The sequence below is a fragment of the Gossypium raimondii genome, chromosome 1, assembly GCF_025698545.1.
Source record: "Gossypium raimondii isolate GPD5lz chromosome 1, ASM2569854v1, whole genome shotgun sequence".
In the NCBI taxonomy this organism is placed as follows: Eukaryota; Viridiplantae; Streptophyta; class Magnoliopsida; order Malvales; family Malvaceae; genus Gossypium; species Gossypium raimondii.
The window spans coordinates 45,360,506-45,382,934 of NC_068565.1; the positions used below are offsets into that span (position 1 = coordinate 45,360,506).

General features: G+C 32.0%; 1 protein-coding gene across 1 annotated transcript; it reads left to right on the top strand.

The window, feature by feature from the left end:
* The first annotated feature begins 296 nt into the window (after positions 1–296).
* Positions 297–2,948, top strand: LOC105786038 (F-box protein At1g10780). Its single transcript, XM_012612287.2, has 4 exons — positions 297–480; positions 953–1,697; positions 1,801–2,081; positions 2,186–2,948. The coding sequence occupies exons 2-4, from the start codon at positions 956–958 to the stop codon at positions 2,420–2,422; spliced, it is 1,260 nt and encodes a 419-aa protein (XP_012467741.1). The 5' UTR covers positions 297–480; positions 953–955; the 3' UTR covers positions 2,423–2,948.
* Positions 2,949–22,429: the final 19,481 nt, after the last annotated feature.

The following is a 22,429-nucleotide window of genomic DNA, read 5'->3' on the forward strand; positions in this document are numbered from 1 at the left end:
ATTGAGAACTAAAAAAGGTTATTCTATCCTTTTACAACTGCCATATCAACATTTCTAAAGGCAAATTTTGAAAGAGGATTAATATTTTAAAATTAAAGTATAAAGGTTAAATTTTAAATTTAAAAACATACAAGTACCTTTAATATATTTAAACCAAAACATTTTAATAAGTTGGCCGTTGTTGAACGGTCAAAAGAAATTCAAAAATTTGAAAACCCATGCAGAAGTATACTGACTAGCAAAAAAGAAAAAAAAAGAAAAAAAAAAAAGCGAAACAAGAAAATCCCTCTCCCTCAAAGTTTTTTAAAAATTGAAAACACACTTAAGCCTCCATTGAGGCGCGCCACTCTTTCTCTCTGCACTCTTTTATATATATATATATATATATTCTTTCTCATTCTCTTTCTCATCTCTCTTCAAATTTCAAAATAGATATTCTCTCAGATCTGTTTCTTCATCTTCCTCTTTCAAATTATATCTGTAAGTCTCCTTTTTCATCTCTTTATTCACTTCCCATCTCTGAAATGTTCATGAATGTGTCATCTCGTTTACTTGAATTTCATTTGGGTTTATTTGAAATGTTCGTATCTTATCTGGGTTCTTCGTAAATTACGCTTTTAAGTATATTTGTGTGCAATGCTAATGTTTTGAGTATATTAGTTTTAAATGTTCGTAGCTTGATTAGCTGTTACCAAAACTTTAAAAATTTTCCTTGCGAATTTTAATTTATCGCAGTGGTTAACGTTCCATAACTTGTAAAATAGTTTTTTTTTAGCTGAATGTTTATGTTAGCAGCCAGCAAATAACTGTTTCAATTATGAATTATATAATGTTTGCGAATTCCTTTTAATTAGTATTTAGTTCATGGAGTATACTTGTATTGATCTATCGTGTAGCCTTCTCCGATAATTAATTAATTATTGACAGTTACGTGTTTGATGATATTTCTCAGTGAATGGAATCTCTTCCTGATGCCATAGTTCAGTACATTTTGTCACACTTGAACAATGCTAGGGATGTTGCACTTTGTAATTGTGTATCCAAGAGATGGAAGGAGTCATTGCCTTACCTTAAGAGTCTCTACTTTCCTCGTAACTCGTTTGATGGTTACACCGGCAGTGATAGCCCGGACATTGTTATCTGGAAAATGCTTTCGTCAATCACATGTTTAGAGGAGCTTGTTGTTTACAGTCCATTCACCAGTTCAGGCCTTGCTTCATGGCTATTGCTGGTGCATTCATCGCTCAAGCATCTTGAGCTCAGAATGGATAATATTACTGATTATAAGGCTTGTGTTGATAGTCCATCCAAATTGGACTGCGTTAGTGCAGCTAAGAATTTGGAGTCTTTGAAGCTTTGGGGTGTGCTAATGGCTAATCCACCCAAGTGGGATGTGTTTAAAAACCTAAAAAGCCTTGAAATTGTCGGAGCAAGATTGGAGGATTCTGCATTATCTGCTGCACTAAGGGCATGCCCTAAGTTGACTAACTTAGTTCTGCTTGGTTGTGAAGGGGTTAGATCAGTTTCAGTTGAGTTGCCATATTTAGAGCAGTGTAAGCTGGACTTCTATGGCTTGGGCAACTGTTCCCTTTCTCTCACTTGTCCAAAAATTGAACTCCTTGAGGTGCAAGGTTGTAGTTGGCTTCGAGTTCGCGAGACTACATGCCTAAGGAAGCTTTTGATTGCAAACAATTCAGGTAACTATTTTACATTATGGTATGCTTTTCCATTTCTGTGTAGGAACTAGGAAAAACTTGAATTGGAATTTTAATTACCATTTTGCTTTTGTGATGCATTTAGGCAGAGTATACATGGTAGACTTTGGGAAGCTTTCAGCCCTTGAATCCTTATCAATGAGGGGGGTCCAATGGTGTTGGGATGCAATAAGCAAAATGCTAGAGTGGTCTAGTGAGGTGAAGCATCTCTACATGAAGGTTGAATTCACTGGAGATTTGGAGTCCCTTTTACCCTTTCCAGAAGTCGATTTCGTTGAGTTTTTTAACAGCCATCCCAAGCTGCAAAAGTTTGATATTCATGGGGCCATGTTTGCTGCTCTTTGCCAGAAAAACAGCCTGAAAAATGTAAGCTATAAACGTAGGCACGGCAGTATTATTGTTGGCTCTTTGGCCTAATTTGATCTTCAAGATTGAATGTGTTAATCAAGAAAGAAAAATCGTGTTTACAGGTAGAACAAGGGTTTGTGATTCCATGCCTAGAGGAAGTTGTGGTTCAAGTAAGATCACCATTAAACGCTGAACAGAAAATGAGCACTTTGGAGTCCCTTTTGAAGTATGGGAAGAACTTGAAGACGATGGTAATAAGGATTCTTCAAATGAAGAGCAACCATAGCAGCTCAGACGATTTCTTTGATGAGATATGCAGGCTTAGGTTTATGAACCGCAAAATAGTTCGAATAGAATAAAGCTAACAAGGGACACCACCTCTGTGATTTTTTTTTTCTGCTTTGGAACTTAAGAGTTTTGACTGCTGATTGCTTCATGATGATTCTCATGAAGATACTTAACAAGTTTCTTATTTAATCTCGAATGTTATGCATTTTGACCTCTTTATCAATCAACTGAATTAACCTACAAGACCCTCTGAAAGTAAGGGGAAGTTCCTAAAAACACCAATGCAACCTAACATGGTGATTTATATATATAATTTGTCGTTGGAATGCACAACAAATCAGATGAAACCAAGTCTAGAAAAACAAGGTAGCGTATGAATTAGTACTGTGCAAAAAGGAGGACAAGGAGAGTGGTCCTCTTATCCTGCAATAGTATGCTCGTGAGCTAGGGGGTTCGAGATTTGGTTCCGGGGCTCTTTTGTCTTGTTTGTTTTGGTATATTTTGTTTTCTTTTTATGTCTTGATGCTGTGTTTGTTGGTATGAAGAGTTTCCTTGTGCAACATATATGAAAAGAAAACAGGTGTTTGAATTTCCTCATCTACTAATCAACATTTAGATAAGCATGTTTTGGAAGAATTGCTTCAAGTAGCACTGTTGGAGACCTTATGGAGAGCTCCATCTTCGAACGATACCTAACAGAAATATTATCAATGGTCTGCACTGCTCCTCCAAGTGTCCTCCAGCTTAAACTCTACACCCTGTATGTAACTTGTTTTGCTGAAAACAATTATTAGAAAATATTTAAAAATAGATTGATTTTCTATAAAGAATTGAGTTCTTTTTTATGTTTGGATGATATTGCATAAAATAATTGTTGTCTGGCAAATTTTCTACATAAAATGTCAATTCTCATTTTTTTGGAAATTGTTTTAATGGAATGAATATAGCATAAATTATATTTGTTTCAAAATATTATCAAATGCATTGCCCTTTAGAAATCAAAATTTATCTTATAATAACTATTATTCATATTTATAATAATAAAATATTTGCATTTATATTAAAAACATTTATTATTAAATATTTATAATTTATAATCTATATATTTATTATTAAAATATTTTAATATTTCAACAAAATATTAAGAACGGTTATAAAATAAAAATAAATAAAGAGAGTTAAAGAACAAGAGAGATGGGAGGACAAAAACAAGACTAAAAAACGTGTTACAAGAGCAACCAAAAACTTCTAAAAGTAAAGACTTATTAAATAATGGAAAGCAAACAAAAAAAAAACATATAAAGTCTAAGACAACACGGGTCCAAACCGGCTTGTGAAATCATTTATTATTATGAAATACTCTCAAAACAAAAATAGACTAAGAAGCCGACAAAGAGTGATCCACTTTCCAAGAGAAACTGTTGGTGGCTAGTAGAGTTTCAACGACAGGAGGCATCGTCATTTGTCCATTACAACTTATGAAGACAAAAAAAATACTCACAAAATAGATGTAACACTCGATACCTGACCTGGTCGCCGAGTCCGAGCTACAAGATGTCACATCCGTTGCCGGAGCAACTACGATCAATTATATACACAATGCAACCATTTATACATGTAGATAAGTATATTATATGTTCATAATATATTACATAATCATTTCCAAGTCTTATACAAGCTTACGAAAGCTCTTTTGCTAACCTGAGGTTGAATTAGGACCAAATTGTAAAGTTTATAAAATATTGAGTTGACGTCGCTATTTCAGGAGTTTCTCATCGCAATGCACCTCACTGACTTGATCATGTTGCAATGCTAAGGGCCCGGCGTCGTGACGTGGTCGTCTGTTTCCAAATGGTGCAAAAGATACTAGTTGTAATACTTAAACAAACCAATTCAACATTTTCATTCACTTTTCTAGCTAAAGATGCATCTCAAATAAGTTTATTTCTAAACATTAGGACTCTATATAATATAAGTTACATCAATTCCATCATTTCAATTCAAGCACATAAGTCCAATTTTATGATATTAACTATTTCGTCACTTACTAATAATTCACATACATGCCACAACTGTTACCTCTATTCATCCAATTCATAGCTATATACCATTTGGCAATATCAAATTTACCATTTCTAGCTTTACATATCAAAAGAATCTCATATTATGCAATATCGACTCAAACCTAGGTACATGTCGTATATCAAAATGAAAGGGACTATACAAACATTTCTGAGTCAATGACTACTAATTGGATGCTGAATCAATTCTTAGAATTTCAAGATCCACTTAACCATGGCCATAGAATAAACAAATCATATGTTGAGCGATAAAGCTCAATGGTACTTTCATGATTCAAGTTAATGCAAGAATAACATTAGCAAATGAACACAATGAATTCAAACTAAATGTCTATCCAATTCACATTCTATCATGCCAAGAATTTCCATTATCATATATATATATGCATATACATATAGAAAATTGTATATAAATTCATTTAACATTTACAATAGAATCCACCATATCATACCATTCATCAAATGTTAATCGATAAACCATTTGAAACATTCAATACCATTTAAGTTTCAAACATATATACTTTTAACAATAAGTCATCCAATTTTCATGTTCAATCAATGTTGTTTAACCATTAAACTTACGATTCGATTCTTTTTTGGAGTCTATTAACTCATTCATATTTGATTCGGCCCCCAAGGCTCATTTCAATATGATTCGCATAACCTATTATATGCTTTCACTATCATAAATTACATATATACATATATAGTTGATGTGAGCATCAAGGCCCAATCAAGGGAGCATGGACATGATCGGCTAACTCTACCTCAATGCCCTATTACAAGATCAAAATCTAAGCAAATCAAGTCCAGATTGAATGTAATAGTCTAAGAGTTTGTGTCGAAGACCTTACAAGCTTGCTCAAAGGGAAAAGGAGATCAAGATTCATTTTCTTGGTCTAATTCCATCATATATGAAGATTTAATAGTTCAAAGAAAACAAGATTCTGAATCTTGGTCCAAGAAACCACCTTTGGAGTTGGAACGAAATGGATCACAGTGACAAGTTTAAACGAGCCCAATCTTGCAATGAGCGAATCTAGCATGCAAAATCAGCCCATGGGGACGTCCATAAACTCATCTTAAAATTTCAACTAGAGTTTATTTGGATCACTTTAGGCCTTAGTTTATTTTTCAGTTTTAGTTTGGCCCAATCTGTTAATGACCCAATTAATAAGCTTAGTCAAGTCAAGTTGTCTTTCACAAATTTTAGGGATTTGTTTGGCTAAATTGTAGGTATTTGTCTTCTACAAATTTAGGGATTTGTTTCTCTTTTATTCAACCTCCTTGTAGTATAAAAATGAGTGTTATCCACCATATTTATGACACATTGTGAGTTTCTGATTAATAAAAAAAAAATACTTTTTGAGTTTCTTTTTGCTAGATTTGTTTCTTGTCTATTTTAAAAGTTGTTCAACACATTCTTCTTAGATTGTTGGGGATCGCCTTTAAGCTTCGACTTGCCAAGAGTTCTTTCTTAGAGGGAGATTAGAACCAATTGAAGGGAGTTGTTGGATCTCTTATTCCAAAGGCTTCTTAGGGCATTTATTCAATCATCCATATTCAATTTCATTCACCCATCATATTTTTCATCTCTTCTTTAGTTTTACTTCTTGTTTATTTTATTTATTTGTTTTTATGAATCTAGTCACTTTAAGTTCTTATTTTTTTAGGTTTAAGAATCCGAAAATACATTTGGTATTAAGGCTTCAATTTTCCATTCAAGTCGGTCTAGCACCTTAAGTCAAATCTGCAACTTGAAAGCTTTTCGATCCTAATCTGCTGCCTATATCAATAGTTCCAAATCATCATATCATATTAATTCAATATCATTTATTAAGCTTATGTTTTATAACCCATATTAACCTAACTCAGACTCAGACGAATACACGGATCGTCCAACCAACACACCAATCTGACACCAAAGTGCATCATCAGATAAACTGAAGTAAGGGAAACTTGCACACATAGTACATACTGGCACACGAAGTGCATCCTGACACATAAAGCACATTCTGGCACACAAAGTGCATAAAGCCGTACACAGTCTAATCCTATAGCACACAAAGTACAATTTAACATAAATATGTAAATAAAAAGATTGATCTCGAATCATAAAATTACAAACCAAAATCGTGATTACTCGTTAGCAATTTTCGCCTTTCATTTCCTTCTCGATGGCCCAGCATCATCTTTGGATTACGTACGACAATACAATAGATAAATATTATCAGATTTTATCCAATTCACATCCAAATACAAAACCAAACATGTTTTTCATTTTATTCAATTTAGTTCCTATACTCGAGATATGCATATCTTTCGATATTTAGCATCGAATTAAAATCCGATTTCACATTCATTCATTAAAGATCCTATACTTTCTATTCCTAGCATAATTTCATAATAGGTTTTCAATTTTTCAATTTGGTCCCTAATATTACAAAGTTAACTATCAAGCTTATTAAGCTTTACAATTTAGTCCTTATTATAATCTAAGCTTATTTTCTATCAATTTCAAACCTAATTCCTCATTTCTCCATAATGGTAACTTGCTAAAATTTCAAAAAATTGATACATGGACTAGTTAATCAAGCTCCCATTATCACAAATCTATGAAAATTATAAGAAAGAGGCTTATCACAAATTGATACATTGTATGAGCTTACAAAGTATTTATACACTTACTCGTGTTACTACTTTTCTGTAGATTTTTGGACGCTTGGAACGTGTCTATCAGATCAGCGGGAAGCTCACACGTACCGTCTCTTGATTCAGTAGATTTTTGGATATTTTGAAATTGGTTACTTGAAGGATGTATATAGAATGTTTACTTTGCAAACTAATGAACATGTTTTGGTCTTTGGTTGTGTATAAGCTTATATACGTAATCTTGTTGTGTTATGTGGTTGATACCAATTCGATACTTAGTAGGTTGATGATGTAGGTAAAGTTTTGAGTGGCATTTTGTTTATGCTTAGGCAATGGCATGAAATGATTATGGATTTTTAATTGTATTAGGCAAATATTTATATTTGGTATGATTAAGTTGGATTTTGAGAGATTTAAGACATTTACAATATATGGTATGTTTTGTTTGAAGAAATAGGTGCATATGCTTTAAGCTATTTGGCGAATTTGCATATAGGTATTTTAGCTATAAGAATGATAGTTATAACACCCCAAACCCGGCCTAGACGTTATTGCCGAATCTGGCGATATCACATGGAAAGAGATTTGAAGATAAGATTGTCGAGTTAAAACCGTTACAGCTAGTTAGCTTTTATTTAATTCAAAAAAAAAAATAAGTACTAGTTGATTTGCTTTAAAACTTGTCTCTTAGCAGAAGCTTTTGTAACCAATTAATTTAGGAAAAATCGTTTTTATTTACGAAAAACCTTAGTTTTTAAAAAAAATTGTGTTTTGTGGAGTTGCAGTTTTTAAAAAAATCTATAAAAACAGTATAAAGTCCCAAATTTAAAGCCAACCAGTCCATAGTCCAGAAGATACATCAAAAACCCCAAATAAGTAATAAATTCTAGGCATTAACGGAAAATAGTCTAAAATTTACGTGTGGCCACCGTCGAGTCCTCCGCTGCATCGACCCGTCAAGTCTGGAGATTACCTGTACAGATAACAGAGAAAGGATGAGTTTTCGCAAACTCAGTGTGTAATCCCCATAGAAAACATGTATACAAATAAACAACATAATTCAGTTAAATACAGTCTGGGGTCCGTTCCCATCACAGAATCAGTTTGGGCCTTAGTCCATTCAGATACAGTCTCAGAAATACATTAGGGCCATGACCCATATCAAATGCAGAAACAATAAATCAGAATCCTACCACCAGCCTCTACACACCATCTCCGTCCAACCCTACACACCCTGTGTAGATTAAATCAACCCACCCATCCCTACACACAATGCTGTACCGAAATGCGGCACATAATCAGAAGGTTGCAGCTAAGCTACCAGATAATAGGCTTAATAGCCTTTCAGACACTTCCTCCAAATATCATCAACCCACCCCGATACAATGCAACATACAAAATATGTCATGCCAATATGCGATTAATAGTACATACATGCATATATCATAAGTCATGCTCGATATAGAAATCAGACAGATAAATCACACATATAGGGGTCTAAATAGAGGTGCTCATGGTAAGGCGGCCCACCGACGGACCCGCCTTGAAATATGAGAGGGTTTGGGTAAAATATAGGCCGAAATATGGGCTTGGGTAAAAATGAGGTCCATTTAGAAAGCGGGCAGCCTCGGGCACAACTTTTTGGCCGGGCCCACCTTACCTACCGATATAATAAATATATTTATTTTTAATTTTAAAATATTTTTAAAATACTTTTTTAATTTTAAATATTTTTAAAATACTTTTTTAATTTTTAATTTTAAAATATTTTTAAAATACTTTTTAAAATTTTAAAATAAATTTTCAGATTTATTAAAAAAATGGGCGGTAAAGGGCCGTGAACTGGCAAAATTTTAGGCCCATATTTGGGCAGGGCAGACATAGAACCCGGGCGAATTTTTTATGGGCGGCTCGAACCCGGCCCTACCTACCATCAGCACCTCTAGGTCTAAATAAAGCTTATCGACCCTACAGTAGGTCCACAGTCGACTTGGGTGACCCGTGTAATATTACTGAAGTTTTCAGAAAAATGGGCTCACACACCCATGTGGCACACTCGGCCCAAATTGACATTGGCCACGTGATCCATTTTTAATGTAACTTGTGCTAGTTAATTATTCATATATGTTTTCACTATTTACTTATGTGTTCCTTCAAAGCTGTCTACTTAAGTCACTGTTACTGAATTATTTATATCTTGAGCTACAAAATTCTAAATTGAGATCCACTTATTTTTTTGAAACTAGACTCAAATACCTTTTTACCATAAAATTTTTAGAATTTTTGGTTCAGCCAATAAGTACAGTAAAATCTTCAAACTTACCCCTGTTCTGCTGTCTGACAGCTTCGTCAATTCTTTGCTAAAAATTAATTCTCTTAGTACAAAATTTTGATAATGTTTCCATTTGTTTCTATTGAAAATAAACTCATTAATAATTTAAAAATGTAAATTTTAACACCTAATTATTTTTCTCTAATTTTTTATGATTTTCCAAAGTCAGAACAGGGGAACCCGAATTCAATTTGACATTGTCTCACAAAGTTTATCATACCTCACGATTTACAATTCCATTACTTACACAGTTTCTTCTATGAGAAACTAGACTCAATAAGCTTTGATTCCATATTTTTTTCATCCCCTAATTCAGTTTCTACAACTTATGACGATTTTTCAAATTTAGCTTACTGCTATTGACCAAACAGCAAGCAATTTCGGCTTTTCGATACATCCCTTTTTTTTTTTGCGTTTCGGGTACACACCTGGTTTTGTTTGATGCTAAAATAGTCCCCGAGCACTCCAAAGCCTATAATTAAGACACTCAACATTAATTTAACGAATTTACAAGCAAATTGACAACCAAGAACGAACAGAAACCCAACTTACCACCAACGATAACCCTTCGTTTAACTATTGTTAAGACGAGAACACTGAATCCACCAGTCCGAACCTCCCCCTACGCTCAAATCGTAGAGAAAAAATATTACCACTTTAATCGTTAAGAGATTCATGACAGAAACAAAGAGAAACACTTATCGAAATTAAGCGAGCACTAACCGCGTACGAAAACGAAGGAAAATCAATGGATTAGGAAAAAATTAATAAGAAGAAAAATAAAAGAAAGATGGAAAAACTCAAAGAATTTCGACAAGAGGAGAGGGAGAAGAATAAACGACATAATTTTTTTTGGAAAAGAGAGTCAAAATTCGATTATGGGAAAAAAAATCTCGATAACCCCCAAAATCCCTTAATCTTCTCCCTTAATTCCCACTACACATCTACTACTTAGAATCCCCTATTATACATTTCTATCCTGAAATTCTATCCTGAAATCTGAGGAAAAAAATAATACCCTTGCCTGCATAAGAATTCGAACACAAGACCTCTACTATAATAACACACCATTTAACCACCAGACCAGCAGACCCATCTGGATATAATTTACCCAACAATCAAATAAAAGCCTACTAAACAAGAGTAAGGCCTAATTAATTCAAAATATCAAAATTTGCCCAAGCGAAGGCTTGAACTTGGGACCTCCCAAACACTCCCAGAACATATAACCACTAAAGGTGATAGATATTTGTGTCATATTTTCACAATAATGAAATTAGAAATTTTGGGGCGTTACAATAGTTGCATATCTATGTTTAGGTATGGATAGTTTAACAGGAATGGTGATGAGTGGTTGTTGTTTCATGATTGAATTGTGGTGCCAATGTGACATATTGGTTAGACACTTAGGTTGAATGAATTATGTTGAGTTTTGGTGTATTTTGGTGTACTGTAATAAGTTGGTTAAGAGCCCACAGCAGTGACTTGAGGCTTAAGAGAATTTAGGTCATTTTTGCTTGTTGTGGAAGGCATTTTTAGGTACACACGGTCTGTCACACCGCCGTGTGCCATACACGGGTGTAGGGCACAACCATGTGGTCTGTTTAATTTTGGTGTAAGACAATTCACACGGCTACAGTTTTTTATACCGTTTGGAGACACGATCGTGTAATGACTTCAACCTTCTCACACGGCCTGGCCACACGATTGTGTGACCCATATTTTAACTTTTTATCTAATATTTTGTAAATGTTTCAAATTGGCCCTGATTTAGTTCCAAACTTGTTTAAGGGCTTTTGTAAGTTAGTTTGAGACTCGATTTTAATTTTAATGCATGTTTAACATTATGTCACCCATCATACTCATCAATTGACTCATTTGATCTTCAAGTTTATTTTATGTTCTTCTTAAGTTGGTGCACTTAGACTACACCTGTTTCACATCCGTTCTCATTGATTGCATTTCCCTCTCTATTTTATCCAGACGTTGGCCACATACAATATGGTCATTCGGGTTGGCCTTGTCCAGAGGGTTCTACAAATCAGGAGGTTGATAATTAATGTTTTTAACTTGATTTGAGTTATTACCTCCTCATTGGTTTCCTCCCCATCTTAAGTTCGAGTGATCTCTCCATTTGGGATTGTATGTATTTGAATATAGATTTTCACCCCTATTTTCGATATAGTTCACATCATTAGTAAGATTATTAATATAGTGGAAGAGTGGTTTGTCTCCTCCATAAATATCCGATACACCCTTTTCAACTTCTATTCGATTAATTCTGTCCAGTAATTGTTGGTATTTGTCATCTTCTTAGATAGCCTTCATCGTAGATGGTCTTTTTCCATATGTATAACGTTCAGTTGGCCATTGGCAGGAATTCATTGCCATACGTTCTATTAAGTCGTACACATCCTCGTACGTTCTGCTTATCAAAGCTCCTCTTGTTGCTCCATCTAATCCTGACCTCGAATGTACATCCAACCCGTTGTAAAAAGTTTGCAGTCGTAACCATTCATGCAATCTATTAATGTTTTGAAACCCTCTCATGCTTCGTGACGACTTTCTCCTTCTAACAACTTAAACATCGAAATTTCCCTTCTTAACTGAATTATTTTGCTGATGGGAAAAAAACTTTTGTAGGAATTTATTTCTTGCGAGTTTGTCCCATGTCGTGATTGATCTTGGTGCCTGCGAATCTAGCCAAGAAAAGGCGTTACCGAATAATGAAAAGGGGAACAACCAAAGATGAATAGCGTCATTAGTGACCCCATTGTATTTGAAGGTATCACAAAGCTGGAGGAACTGTTTTAAATGCTGACTCGGATCCTCTATCATTGTTCTGCAAAACTGCACATTATTCTGGATCGTCTGGATCATGGCTGGCTTAATATTGAAATTATTGGCCGTGATAATTGGCCTCGTTATGCTCCCTCGAATCATATCCAGATTTGGTAGCGCATATTCTCTTAGAGTGCTCTTATTACATGCCATGTTTAGATTTGTGGGTAACTGTAATGGTCTTGATAAGTTTGGTGGGTTAGCGTTGGCTTCGTCGAATAGCGAATTTTAGCGAGGTACATTTCCCATAGTAGGTGGTGTGTTCTGTGTCTGTTGCTGCTAGTATTACTGTTGTTGTCAACGATTCCTTCAGATAATTCTTTTTGGATCTGTGGCTGGCTTTATAGGTGTCCCCTACTTTGAGTAATACACTAACCCAAAAAGAGAAAACTAGTAGAAAAGAAATTTAAATTCGTAACTATAACCTAAAAACTTCCTAATTAGTCTATTAAAATGAAAAAAAAATTAAAACTAATATAGTGACATGCCTCCCCAGCAACGACGCCAACAACTTGATCGCCTCCAGACATACCAACATCTAAAGTAGAAATCCTGCGCAAAAGATGTGAACAAACAGTATCCGCAAGTATACGAGTCAGGTTTGAGACTCGGTTTTGATTGTAATGTATGTTTAATATTTACTTAACTTGAACATTTTGATTTATTGAATGATAATGATTAAATTGTTATAAATGTTCCAGTTTAATGTAGTAACATCCTATAGCTCCGGTCTGGCAACTAGACCGGGTATGGGGTGTTACAATTGTTCAAATAGAGAATTTGATTAAAGAATTTTCTTGAAAAATTAATTTGAAAAATCTTAGTGATTTTTTGGAAAAATTAAATTAATCAAAATAGTTAATATTAGTATGACATTTTTGGAAATTAATTTTCAAGTCAGACAATTGTCCTAATGAGTAATTAAACTTGAAAATTGGATTTCAGATCGAAATTGGGCCCAAGAACCCAAAACCAAGACCAAGACCCAAAAACTAGTCGAACCGGGTCTGGTATGTGAAAACAAGCTAACAGTCTAACCGGTGGCTGGACCTGTAACACCCCCTAATCCCAAATCGTCACCGGAACATGGTTACGAGGCATTACAGGACCTATTAGACAACTTACGAATAATTCACAATTAAAATAACATTCATAGTATAATTTAATAATTAAATCCCTATAATGGACTCTCGAAGCCCAAAACATGTATTAAAAGTAGAACGGAATTTGTTCGAGTATTCCGAAAATTTTTTCGTAAATTTTTTTTGAAAAATTTTGGATAGTATTTCTGCTTATTTTTACATAAAACCCCCTGCAAACTATAGGTGTTCATGGGCCGGGCCCAAAAAAATTTTGGCCGCGTCCTAGGCCCGGGCCCAGCCCGGCCCGAAATATGGGCTTAAAATTTTGTCCAGACTCGGCCCAGGAAAAAATTCCTAAGCCCGATCCCGGCCCGGCTCGGCCCATTTTTTAATAAACACCAAAAATTTATTTTAAAAATAAAAAAGTATTTTAAAAACATTTTAAAATTAAAAAATAAAAATATATATTTATTATATTCGGGTCGGGCCGGGCCAGGGTAAAAAAAGTGGTGCCCGATGCCCGACCCGTTTTCTAAACGGGCCTCGATTTTTTGCCGAAACCCATATTTAAGGCCTATATATTTACCTAAACCCTCCCATATTTCGGGCAGGCCGTCGGGCCGGCCGGGTCGCCCGGCCCATGAACACCTCTACTGCAAACTTAAAACAAAAAACAAACCAATACCAATATTTCAATCAAAGATTTTATACCTTAGAACGCTACTAAATCATGCTTAATAAATTGATTTACTACTTTAATTATAAAGGTTAAAGTTAACATGTAAAAAAAAAAACTAATTCATATGTTTCATTCCATTTCAAGATTTAATACTAAGTTTACTAATTTATAACTTTAAACTTTATTTATCATCCAAAAGATCATAACCATTTACTTACAACCAAGATCATTTAGCATATATATTTACATATATATACGACTCGTGTACAATCACCTAGTACATGCCACTTAAACAAAAGGAAGAAATACATCACCAAAATTTTCTTGTTGGAGTCGAGATCTTTCTGGATACTAAAGTGGACCTTGAACTCTAATGACCTGCGCACGGAAACAATTATACGCTGAGTATTTCATACTCAGTGGTATTACTATAAATTAAACTATTTAATATTAATAAATAACAAACATCAACCATAAGCCTTTAAAATAATCATTTAAACTAATTATATATAATTATATATCACTTCATAAATCTTAAATTCATATATGTATATATATTTATATACTAATTCAATTCATAATTTAATTCATACATTCTTTCTCGTGCTTTTCAATAATGCCAAATCAATCAATCTCATTTTCAAATTTTCATTTCAATTATTTATCCTATTAACAAGGCTCGGACTCTGACAGATACATGGATTCCACCCAAACACACCAGAATATCCAACCTAACACACCTGGAATAATATAAATCCTCTTTAACACACTAGTATATCATATCCTCCCAAACACACCAATAAGGCATTAGATGCCTCTTTGGATAAACCGAAGCATATAATAACAGAATCATATTCTCGGCCGAACTACAAATCTCCTCATCATAGCACAAGTCCTATGACATGCCATTTGTATCCAATCTAGTCCGATAAGTTAATAGGGTATTATTTAACTTTTCTAATTTCGAATTCATTTCCACAACAATTTCAAATATTCAATCAAATCAAAACATTTATTATTTCAATTCACATATAATTCAATATTCACACATATTCTTACTTGATTTCAAATGTTATTACTTACCTTACTTTAAATGTCTCATGATTACAATTTCAATATAGCATTTAGTAAATAGTTTAAGTTATAGTAATACAAACCCGGAATACGCGTTTACTCCTCAACGATCTTTTCTTTTCCTTTGGATGTCGATGCCTCGTTTTCCTTGTTAGCAATTAAACTTGAAGCTTTAAAATCCTAATTTTCCCCTTTCTTTTCTTTCCCTTTGTCTTCCTTTGTTTCCGTTTTGTTCTCGGTTTCTTTTATGTTCTTCTTTTGTTTTTTTTTTCTTTTTATTTACTTACTTTACTTTATTTTATTTGCTTTATTGTTTTTTTTAATTACTAAATAATTAATATAATATCAATATAAAATATCTTATGCTTAAATATTAAGTAAATCAATTGTTTAATTACATTTGTACATATTTATTTTATTACACTTGTATAAATTTTATACCATTTATTTGTCAATTATCTTATTTATTTAATAAAATCTCTTTAACAGCAAATAATAGTATTACAAATGCACATATATATTTTATTTATAAATGTACAATATCATCTATACCATACATTTGTCATCATTTATTTTATTTATCACACAAAAAAATCTTATAATTAATTATTTATCTAATAAATATCTATCTAATAATTTAATATAGTTATTACAAATGTATATACTTTTATCAATACATTTGTATTAAATCACTACCATACATTTGTCTTTGTTTAACTTATTTCATAATATAATAATAATAAAATTAATATAATTTATTATTTAATATTAAACCTTAATGATTATTAATGAAATTTTAATAGAAAATATCACATAAAATCTTCAATCTTACCCAGCTTATGCCGTCTCATACTTATGAATTGGCTTAATTGTCATTTTGATCCTTTATATTTTCTTTTAATCTATAATTAAGCTTTTACCCTTTACTCTATTTAGTCCTTTTCCTAATTATTCTTAATTAGATTAAATTCATCTAATTAATACCTAATTAAGCACTCAACTAAACTCATAATTACTTCTAATAATTATTTATGACTCAGTTTACTAAGACGGAGGCCCAATAATGTACTTTTCTGATGCTCGTGAATTTTGGGTCATTATAGGACCGAACCGGTTGGGCCATCACTGGCCCTAACCGAACTGGCTTGAGGGTGTCGTGAGGGTTTCACACCTACGATGACACCACCAGGCACGACAATTCCGGCGGCAATGACAACGATATTTCGGTGGCCAGTGGGTGGTCCTTCAGCGATTGAGTATTAGAGGAATCACACTTCTACTGGGACTCTGCCGGTTAATTTGATTTCATATTAACTATTCCAAAAAGAATTTTATTTTAATATATTTAATATTAAAAATAATTTAATACTTATATTGATAGTTTTTTTATTAATTTAATATTAAAATGATTATCTTAATATTCAATTTAATTTTATATTTATCTTGTAGATAAATATTCTATTAATTTAATAGATTTAATATTAAATTTAATCTAATATTTATCTTGATAAGCATTATATTAATTTAATATTAAAGTGATTAAGTTTAATCATAGTTGAACTCTCTAAACTCTCACTATAAAAAGAGAGCCTTAGGTCTTTATTTTACACACACTTGAATTCAAGTGAAAGTTATAGAGAGAAAATTTTTTGAAAAAATTATTTCAAAAGATGACTAAAGATATTTTTTATTTATAAATTGACCCCAAAGTTTAGAGAAATCGTGAAATTGCCCCACCGGTAATTTTGTGAAAAACTTTCTAATTCGAAGCGAACCCACACTCGACAGACGTAAGGTTGAGGATAGCGGAGAAGACTACTAGATCGAAGCATTCATCCTAGACGAATCGAAATGGTACAATTTTGATTAAGTATTTATTACTTTAGATATCACAACCAAGTTCATGTTTTAGAATTTTTTTTAAAAATCTTGTTTTCCCTAAAACATATTTTTCGCTACATTTTCTAAACCCGATTTTCCAACAAAATCATGCGTATAATATAGTACGATATCAATTTTGGGTCTTATACGAGCTTACGAAAGCTCTATTTCTAACTCAGGTTCGAAATAAGACCAAACTGTAAAAATTCCAAAACATCGAGTTGACATCGCGATGCAACATTCTAAGTAGGCCTCGTCGCAGCATTCAATACTCACTATTGTCCCGCGACATGGCAACCCAGTCTCGTCACGATGACAAATGTTCGACGTCGCAACGTGACAAACTGTTTCTGGAGAAATCAGCTTGTCACAAGTTTGGGTGACCTAAAAATATGTATACTTCATTCCTTTACAGCCAATTCAACAATTTATCATTTACAGCCAAGCCAAATATGCATAAACATCAACCATCACATTATATCCAAAACATTATAATACATTTGAACAATTAAAGCCTGGGTACATGCCTTGAGATCAAAAGATGAGAACTATACAAACTATGTTGAGTCGACATATGAGGTTTGGATGCTGACTTCACTTGTTCCGGGACTTTGAGAAAACTTGCACTTACGATGTAAAAAAAACCATACACTGAGCAATAGGGATCAGTGGTACTTTCATGATTCATGATATAAGAACATAGCTACTTTGTTAAAACATAATGCATAGATCAATTAATCAAATTAGACATTCATCAATCATACCAATTCCAATAATTGTTAGATACTTTTCAAGTGAACATTTTATGCTTATACTCAAATAAGATTTCAATACCTATGCATACATAACATTGTCATTATTTCAAACAAGTTCATGATGAATCTATTCATCTTACTTTTACACTACCATTTAGAACTTGTATACAACCATTAATTTAGATCAATACATATATGGAAATGTCACCACTTCAATCAAATTTGTATAACCAAGTCAATTCACTTACCTTATACTTACCATTCTATCAGATTTTGGAGTCTATTGAGTCATTCACATTCGATTTGGCTCATAAGGCTCGATTTCACTTGTTTTGAATAATAAGATACATACTTCTCAATTCAATTCATATATGAATATATTCAAAATCTCAAGCATCATCTTAATTCATTTTGATATAACTTATCAAGCTTATTATTATGACCCTTATTAACCTGACTCGGATTTCAAGACGAATACATAGATTAGTCAATTTGCACATCAATCTAGCACCGTAGTGCATCATCAAATAAACCGAAGGAAATGGACTGTCACCTATAGTGCATCATTGGACAATCCAAAGCAATTATACTAGCACGCAAAATGCATCATCGGATGAACCGAATGATCATACTGGTACATAAGTGCATCATTGGATAAACTGAAGCAACCATACTAGCACATAAGTGCATCATCGAATAAACCGAAACAATCATACTGGCACATAAATGCATCATTGGATAAACCAAAGCAAATATACTGGCACACATAGTGCATCATCGACTAAATCAAAGTATAAACTATTGGAAAAATGAGTTTGGAAAACGCAACAAAAAATAAGGTTAAGGGAGAAAATTAGAGTTTTAATTTTTTTTTCAAAAACAAGAACTTGGTTGTGATATCTAAAGTAATAAACACTTAATTAAAATTGTACATTTTCGATTCGTCTAGGATTAACATTGCTTCGAATCAGAAAATTTTCCACAAAATTACTAGTGGGGTAATTTCACAATTTCTCTAAACTTTGGGTCAAGTTGCAAAAAAAATATATGTAGAAATCTTTTGAAATAATTTATTCAGAGAATTTTCTCTCTATAACTTTCTCTTGAACTTAAGTCTGTGAAAAATAATGACCTAATAGTATCTTTATATAGGAGAGTTTAGAGAGTTAAATTAAGATTAAACTTAATCACTTTAATATTAAATGAATAAGTATTAGATTAAATTTAATATTAAATCTATTAAATTAATAAAATATTTATCTACAAGTTAAATATTAAATTAAATTTAATATTAAGATAACCACTTTAATATTAAATTAATAAAATACTATTAATATAAGTATTAAATTAAATTAAAATTAAAATAATATTATTTTTGAAATAATTAATCTGAAATCAAGTTATTCGGTAGAGTTTCAGTAGGAGCGTAATTTTTCCAGTACTCAACCACTACTCAACCATTAGTCGGCCATTGGAATGTCATTGTTGCATCCGCAAGCACTACTGGGTGGTGCTGGCGCGACACCCTCATGACACCCTAAGTCTATTCGACTGCTACTGGTTTGGTCCAAGCCAATGACGGTCCGATTGGTCTGGTCCAACCATCAGTTGAACCATTGGCCTAGTTTCACATATCAGGCCCAGTTCGATCAGTTTTGGGTCTCAATTTTGATTTTTGGTTCTCGGTTCTAATTTTCGATTTCAAGTCCAATTTTTAAGTCCAATTTTCAAGTTCAATTACCCATTGGGCCAATTGCTTGACTTGAAAATTAATTTCCAAAAATATCATATTAATTTTAATTAATTTGATTAATTTAATTTTACTTGATTAAAATTAATTTTTCAAAAAATATTAAGATTTTCCAAATTACTTTTTCAAGGAAATTCTTTAATCAAATTCTCTAGTTGAACAATTCTCACGATCGCCTAATTTAATTTCACATCGAATAAATTGAATTAATTAAATTATTTCCAAAGTCATAGAATTTTCTTTTGATTCAAATGCACTCCGATCGAGCTTTTGTTGAGCTAGCGGAGGGACCAATCAAACATATACAATTAGGCTTTAATAATTGTAATCATGTCCAGAAGCATCATTCCGATAATTTATAATTTACTTAATCATGGTGTTAGTCTACAAGAAGTACCATGGTTGAAAACTCCTTATTGTATACTCTTTACGAAAGCAATTCATCCAACTGCTTTGTCCAATGACCTCGTCATGTATGTGTTACCCTCATATGATATCCTTGATTCTTTTAAGTTAATTCCGTTCACTCAATACAATCCTATTTTATCTCATTGTCACTATTGTGTTTTCTTAATAATTAATAGTGAAATGTGAAATTTATTTATTCTTCATTCAAATATATAGAAAACACTTACATGTTTACTAAAATATGAGCACATTTCCCAACATAAACTCGTATAGTTAATTGGGTAACCAATTTCCAATTTCATCATATAGTTCAAATCACAATCCTATCATTCTCAATTCATCATCAATTCATCATTTCAATACAATATATGAGGTTTCAACTCAATTTCCTATCAGGTGTCATATATCAATTAAATCATACTACTTTCTATTTTATCTAATTTAGCCTTGTATCTCGATATTCCATATCTATCACCATAATTTAATTCATACAAGTATTATATACTCATCTCATTACTAAATCGTGCAATTTAACATGAATGTGCAATAATTAGATTGATCTCGGATCATAAAAATACAAACAGAAAGCTCATGTCACTTGCCATCGACTCTCATATTTCCTTTTCCTCTCGATAGCCCGACGTCATCTTTAGCTAAATCAATGGCCAAAAAATTTAGCTTTAAGAATGTTTCTCTTATTTTCTCCCTAAGGAATCGGTTGAGAAAGATGAAGAAGATAACACAATCTCTTTCTTTGTACTTGTTTTTGTTATCTATAGTGTAATTAAGTCTTAATTAACTTTAGTAATAATGTTTAATTTAGATTAATTAATCATTAAAATGTCCAATAACCATGCCACCATCATCCGTTATCATTTGTTAGAAAAAATGGTTTAATTACCATTTTTGGACTTTTGGCTATTTACTAATTAGGTCCCTAAACCTTTGGCCATTTAAAAACTTATAGCGATTGGACTTTATGATTTAGTCCCTAAGCCTTAATTAACTATTAATTTGGAAGAAATTATTGGACCAAACTTTAATACAACAATATATTATACACGTAAATATTAAATATTAATATTTATGAAAATGAGATCCTAAAACCGTAATTTCTGACACCACTAAATTTCAGGTCATTACATTGAGAGTCAAAATGACCAAATGAGTAAATGTTAGGAGCTAAATTTATCTATATGCCTTGATATTAAAATGTATAAAACAAAACTTGGTTGTAATGATAGAGTTGAGGTTTTCTTGTTATTAATGGCATGTGTTTAAATTTCAATATTTGTAATTTTTATTAATTTTTAAAATAAAAAGTCAAATACTCTCGTAATAATATAAATCATTTAAAATGTGTAAGGTTATTTTCGTAATTTTCTTAACTTAGTTGTTGCCATTTGGCTCATGACAACACTAAACTCAGTCATGACTTTAATAATAGTAGAGATAATTACTGTTAAAATAATTAATTATATTAGAAGAGAGAGATCCATTAGTGTAAAAACTAAAGTAGTTTTACACACTTTCGTAGCTATTTATATGATTAATATTTTAATAATCCAACCATTATATTTCATGGTCTATTTATGTAGATCATGCATGTCAAATTGATGTAAATTTAAAATTTCTAATAATTTTTCTATGAAAAAAATAAACCAACCGTTCAATATATATTAATATATAGAATATTTTATATCAATATGATGGAGATATTGGACGGGTTTGAAATTTTACATGGATGACAAGTACAATTATATTGATAAAATCAATGGTTGGATCATTAAAATATTAATTATATAAATAATTACGGAAGTGTGTACAATTACTTTAGTTTTTACACCATGAAAGAGGATCCTCCCATATTAAAAATTTATTATATATTGTTAAATATAAATATGTATGTTTAATAATATTAAAAATTATCTTGATTGAGTATTAGTTTAGTTGGCATTGGTATTTGTATTGTTACCAATGCAGAAAAGCTCAAGTTCAAGCGTGTTTGAACGCGTTTACCCTATTATTTAAGGTTAAGGAAGGGTTATATGTAATTTTAAGCTTCATATAAAAAAATAGTATTGAAAATTATAATATTTAAGATCAATATTTTAATATTTTTAAAAATAAAATAAAAATTTCTTATTAGTATAACGATATTTGGTTCTTCAATTTGATTTTTATCTCAACATCATGTTACTCATCGTTTTATACTTTTCAAAAGAGAAAATAAATTCTAAAAAATCTTGATGAAAGCTTATCATGTGTATTTATTTTTAGATTTATTTAATAAAAAACACACATATATTCTCATAGTTATTTATTATTTTGTAAAAAATATCGTTTTAATAATTTTTTAATTGAATTGGTGTTTAATTAATTCGTGATACTAACTCAAACAAAACCTTAAGTATAACTATAAATATATGTAGTACAATATTTTTCAAAAGAAAAAAACATTAAAAACTTATGTTAAAGGGAAAAAATGTACGAGTACCATGGAGGCCCTTTGTATTAGAAGTTGGATTACATTTTACTCACTC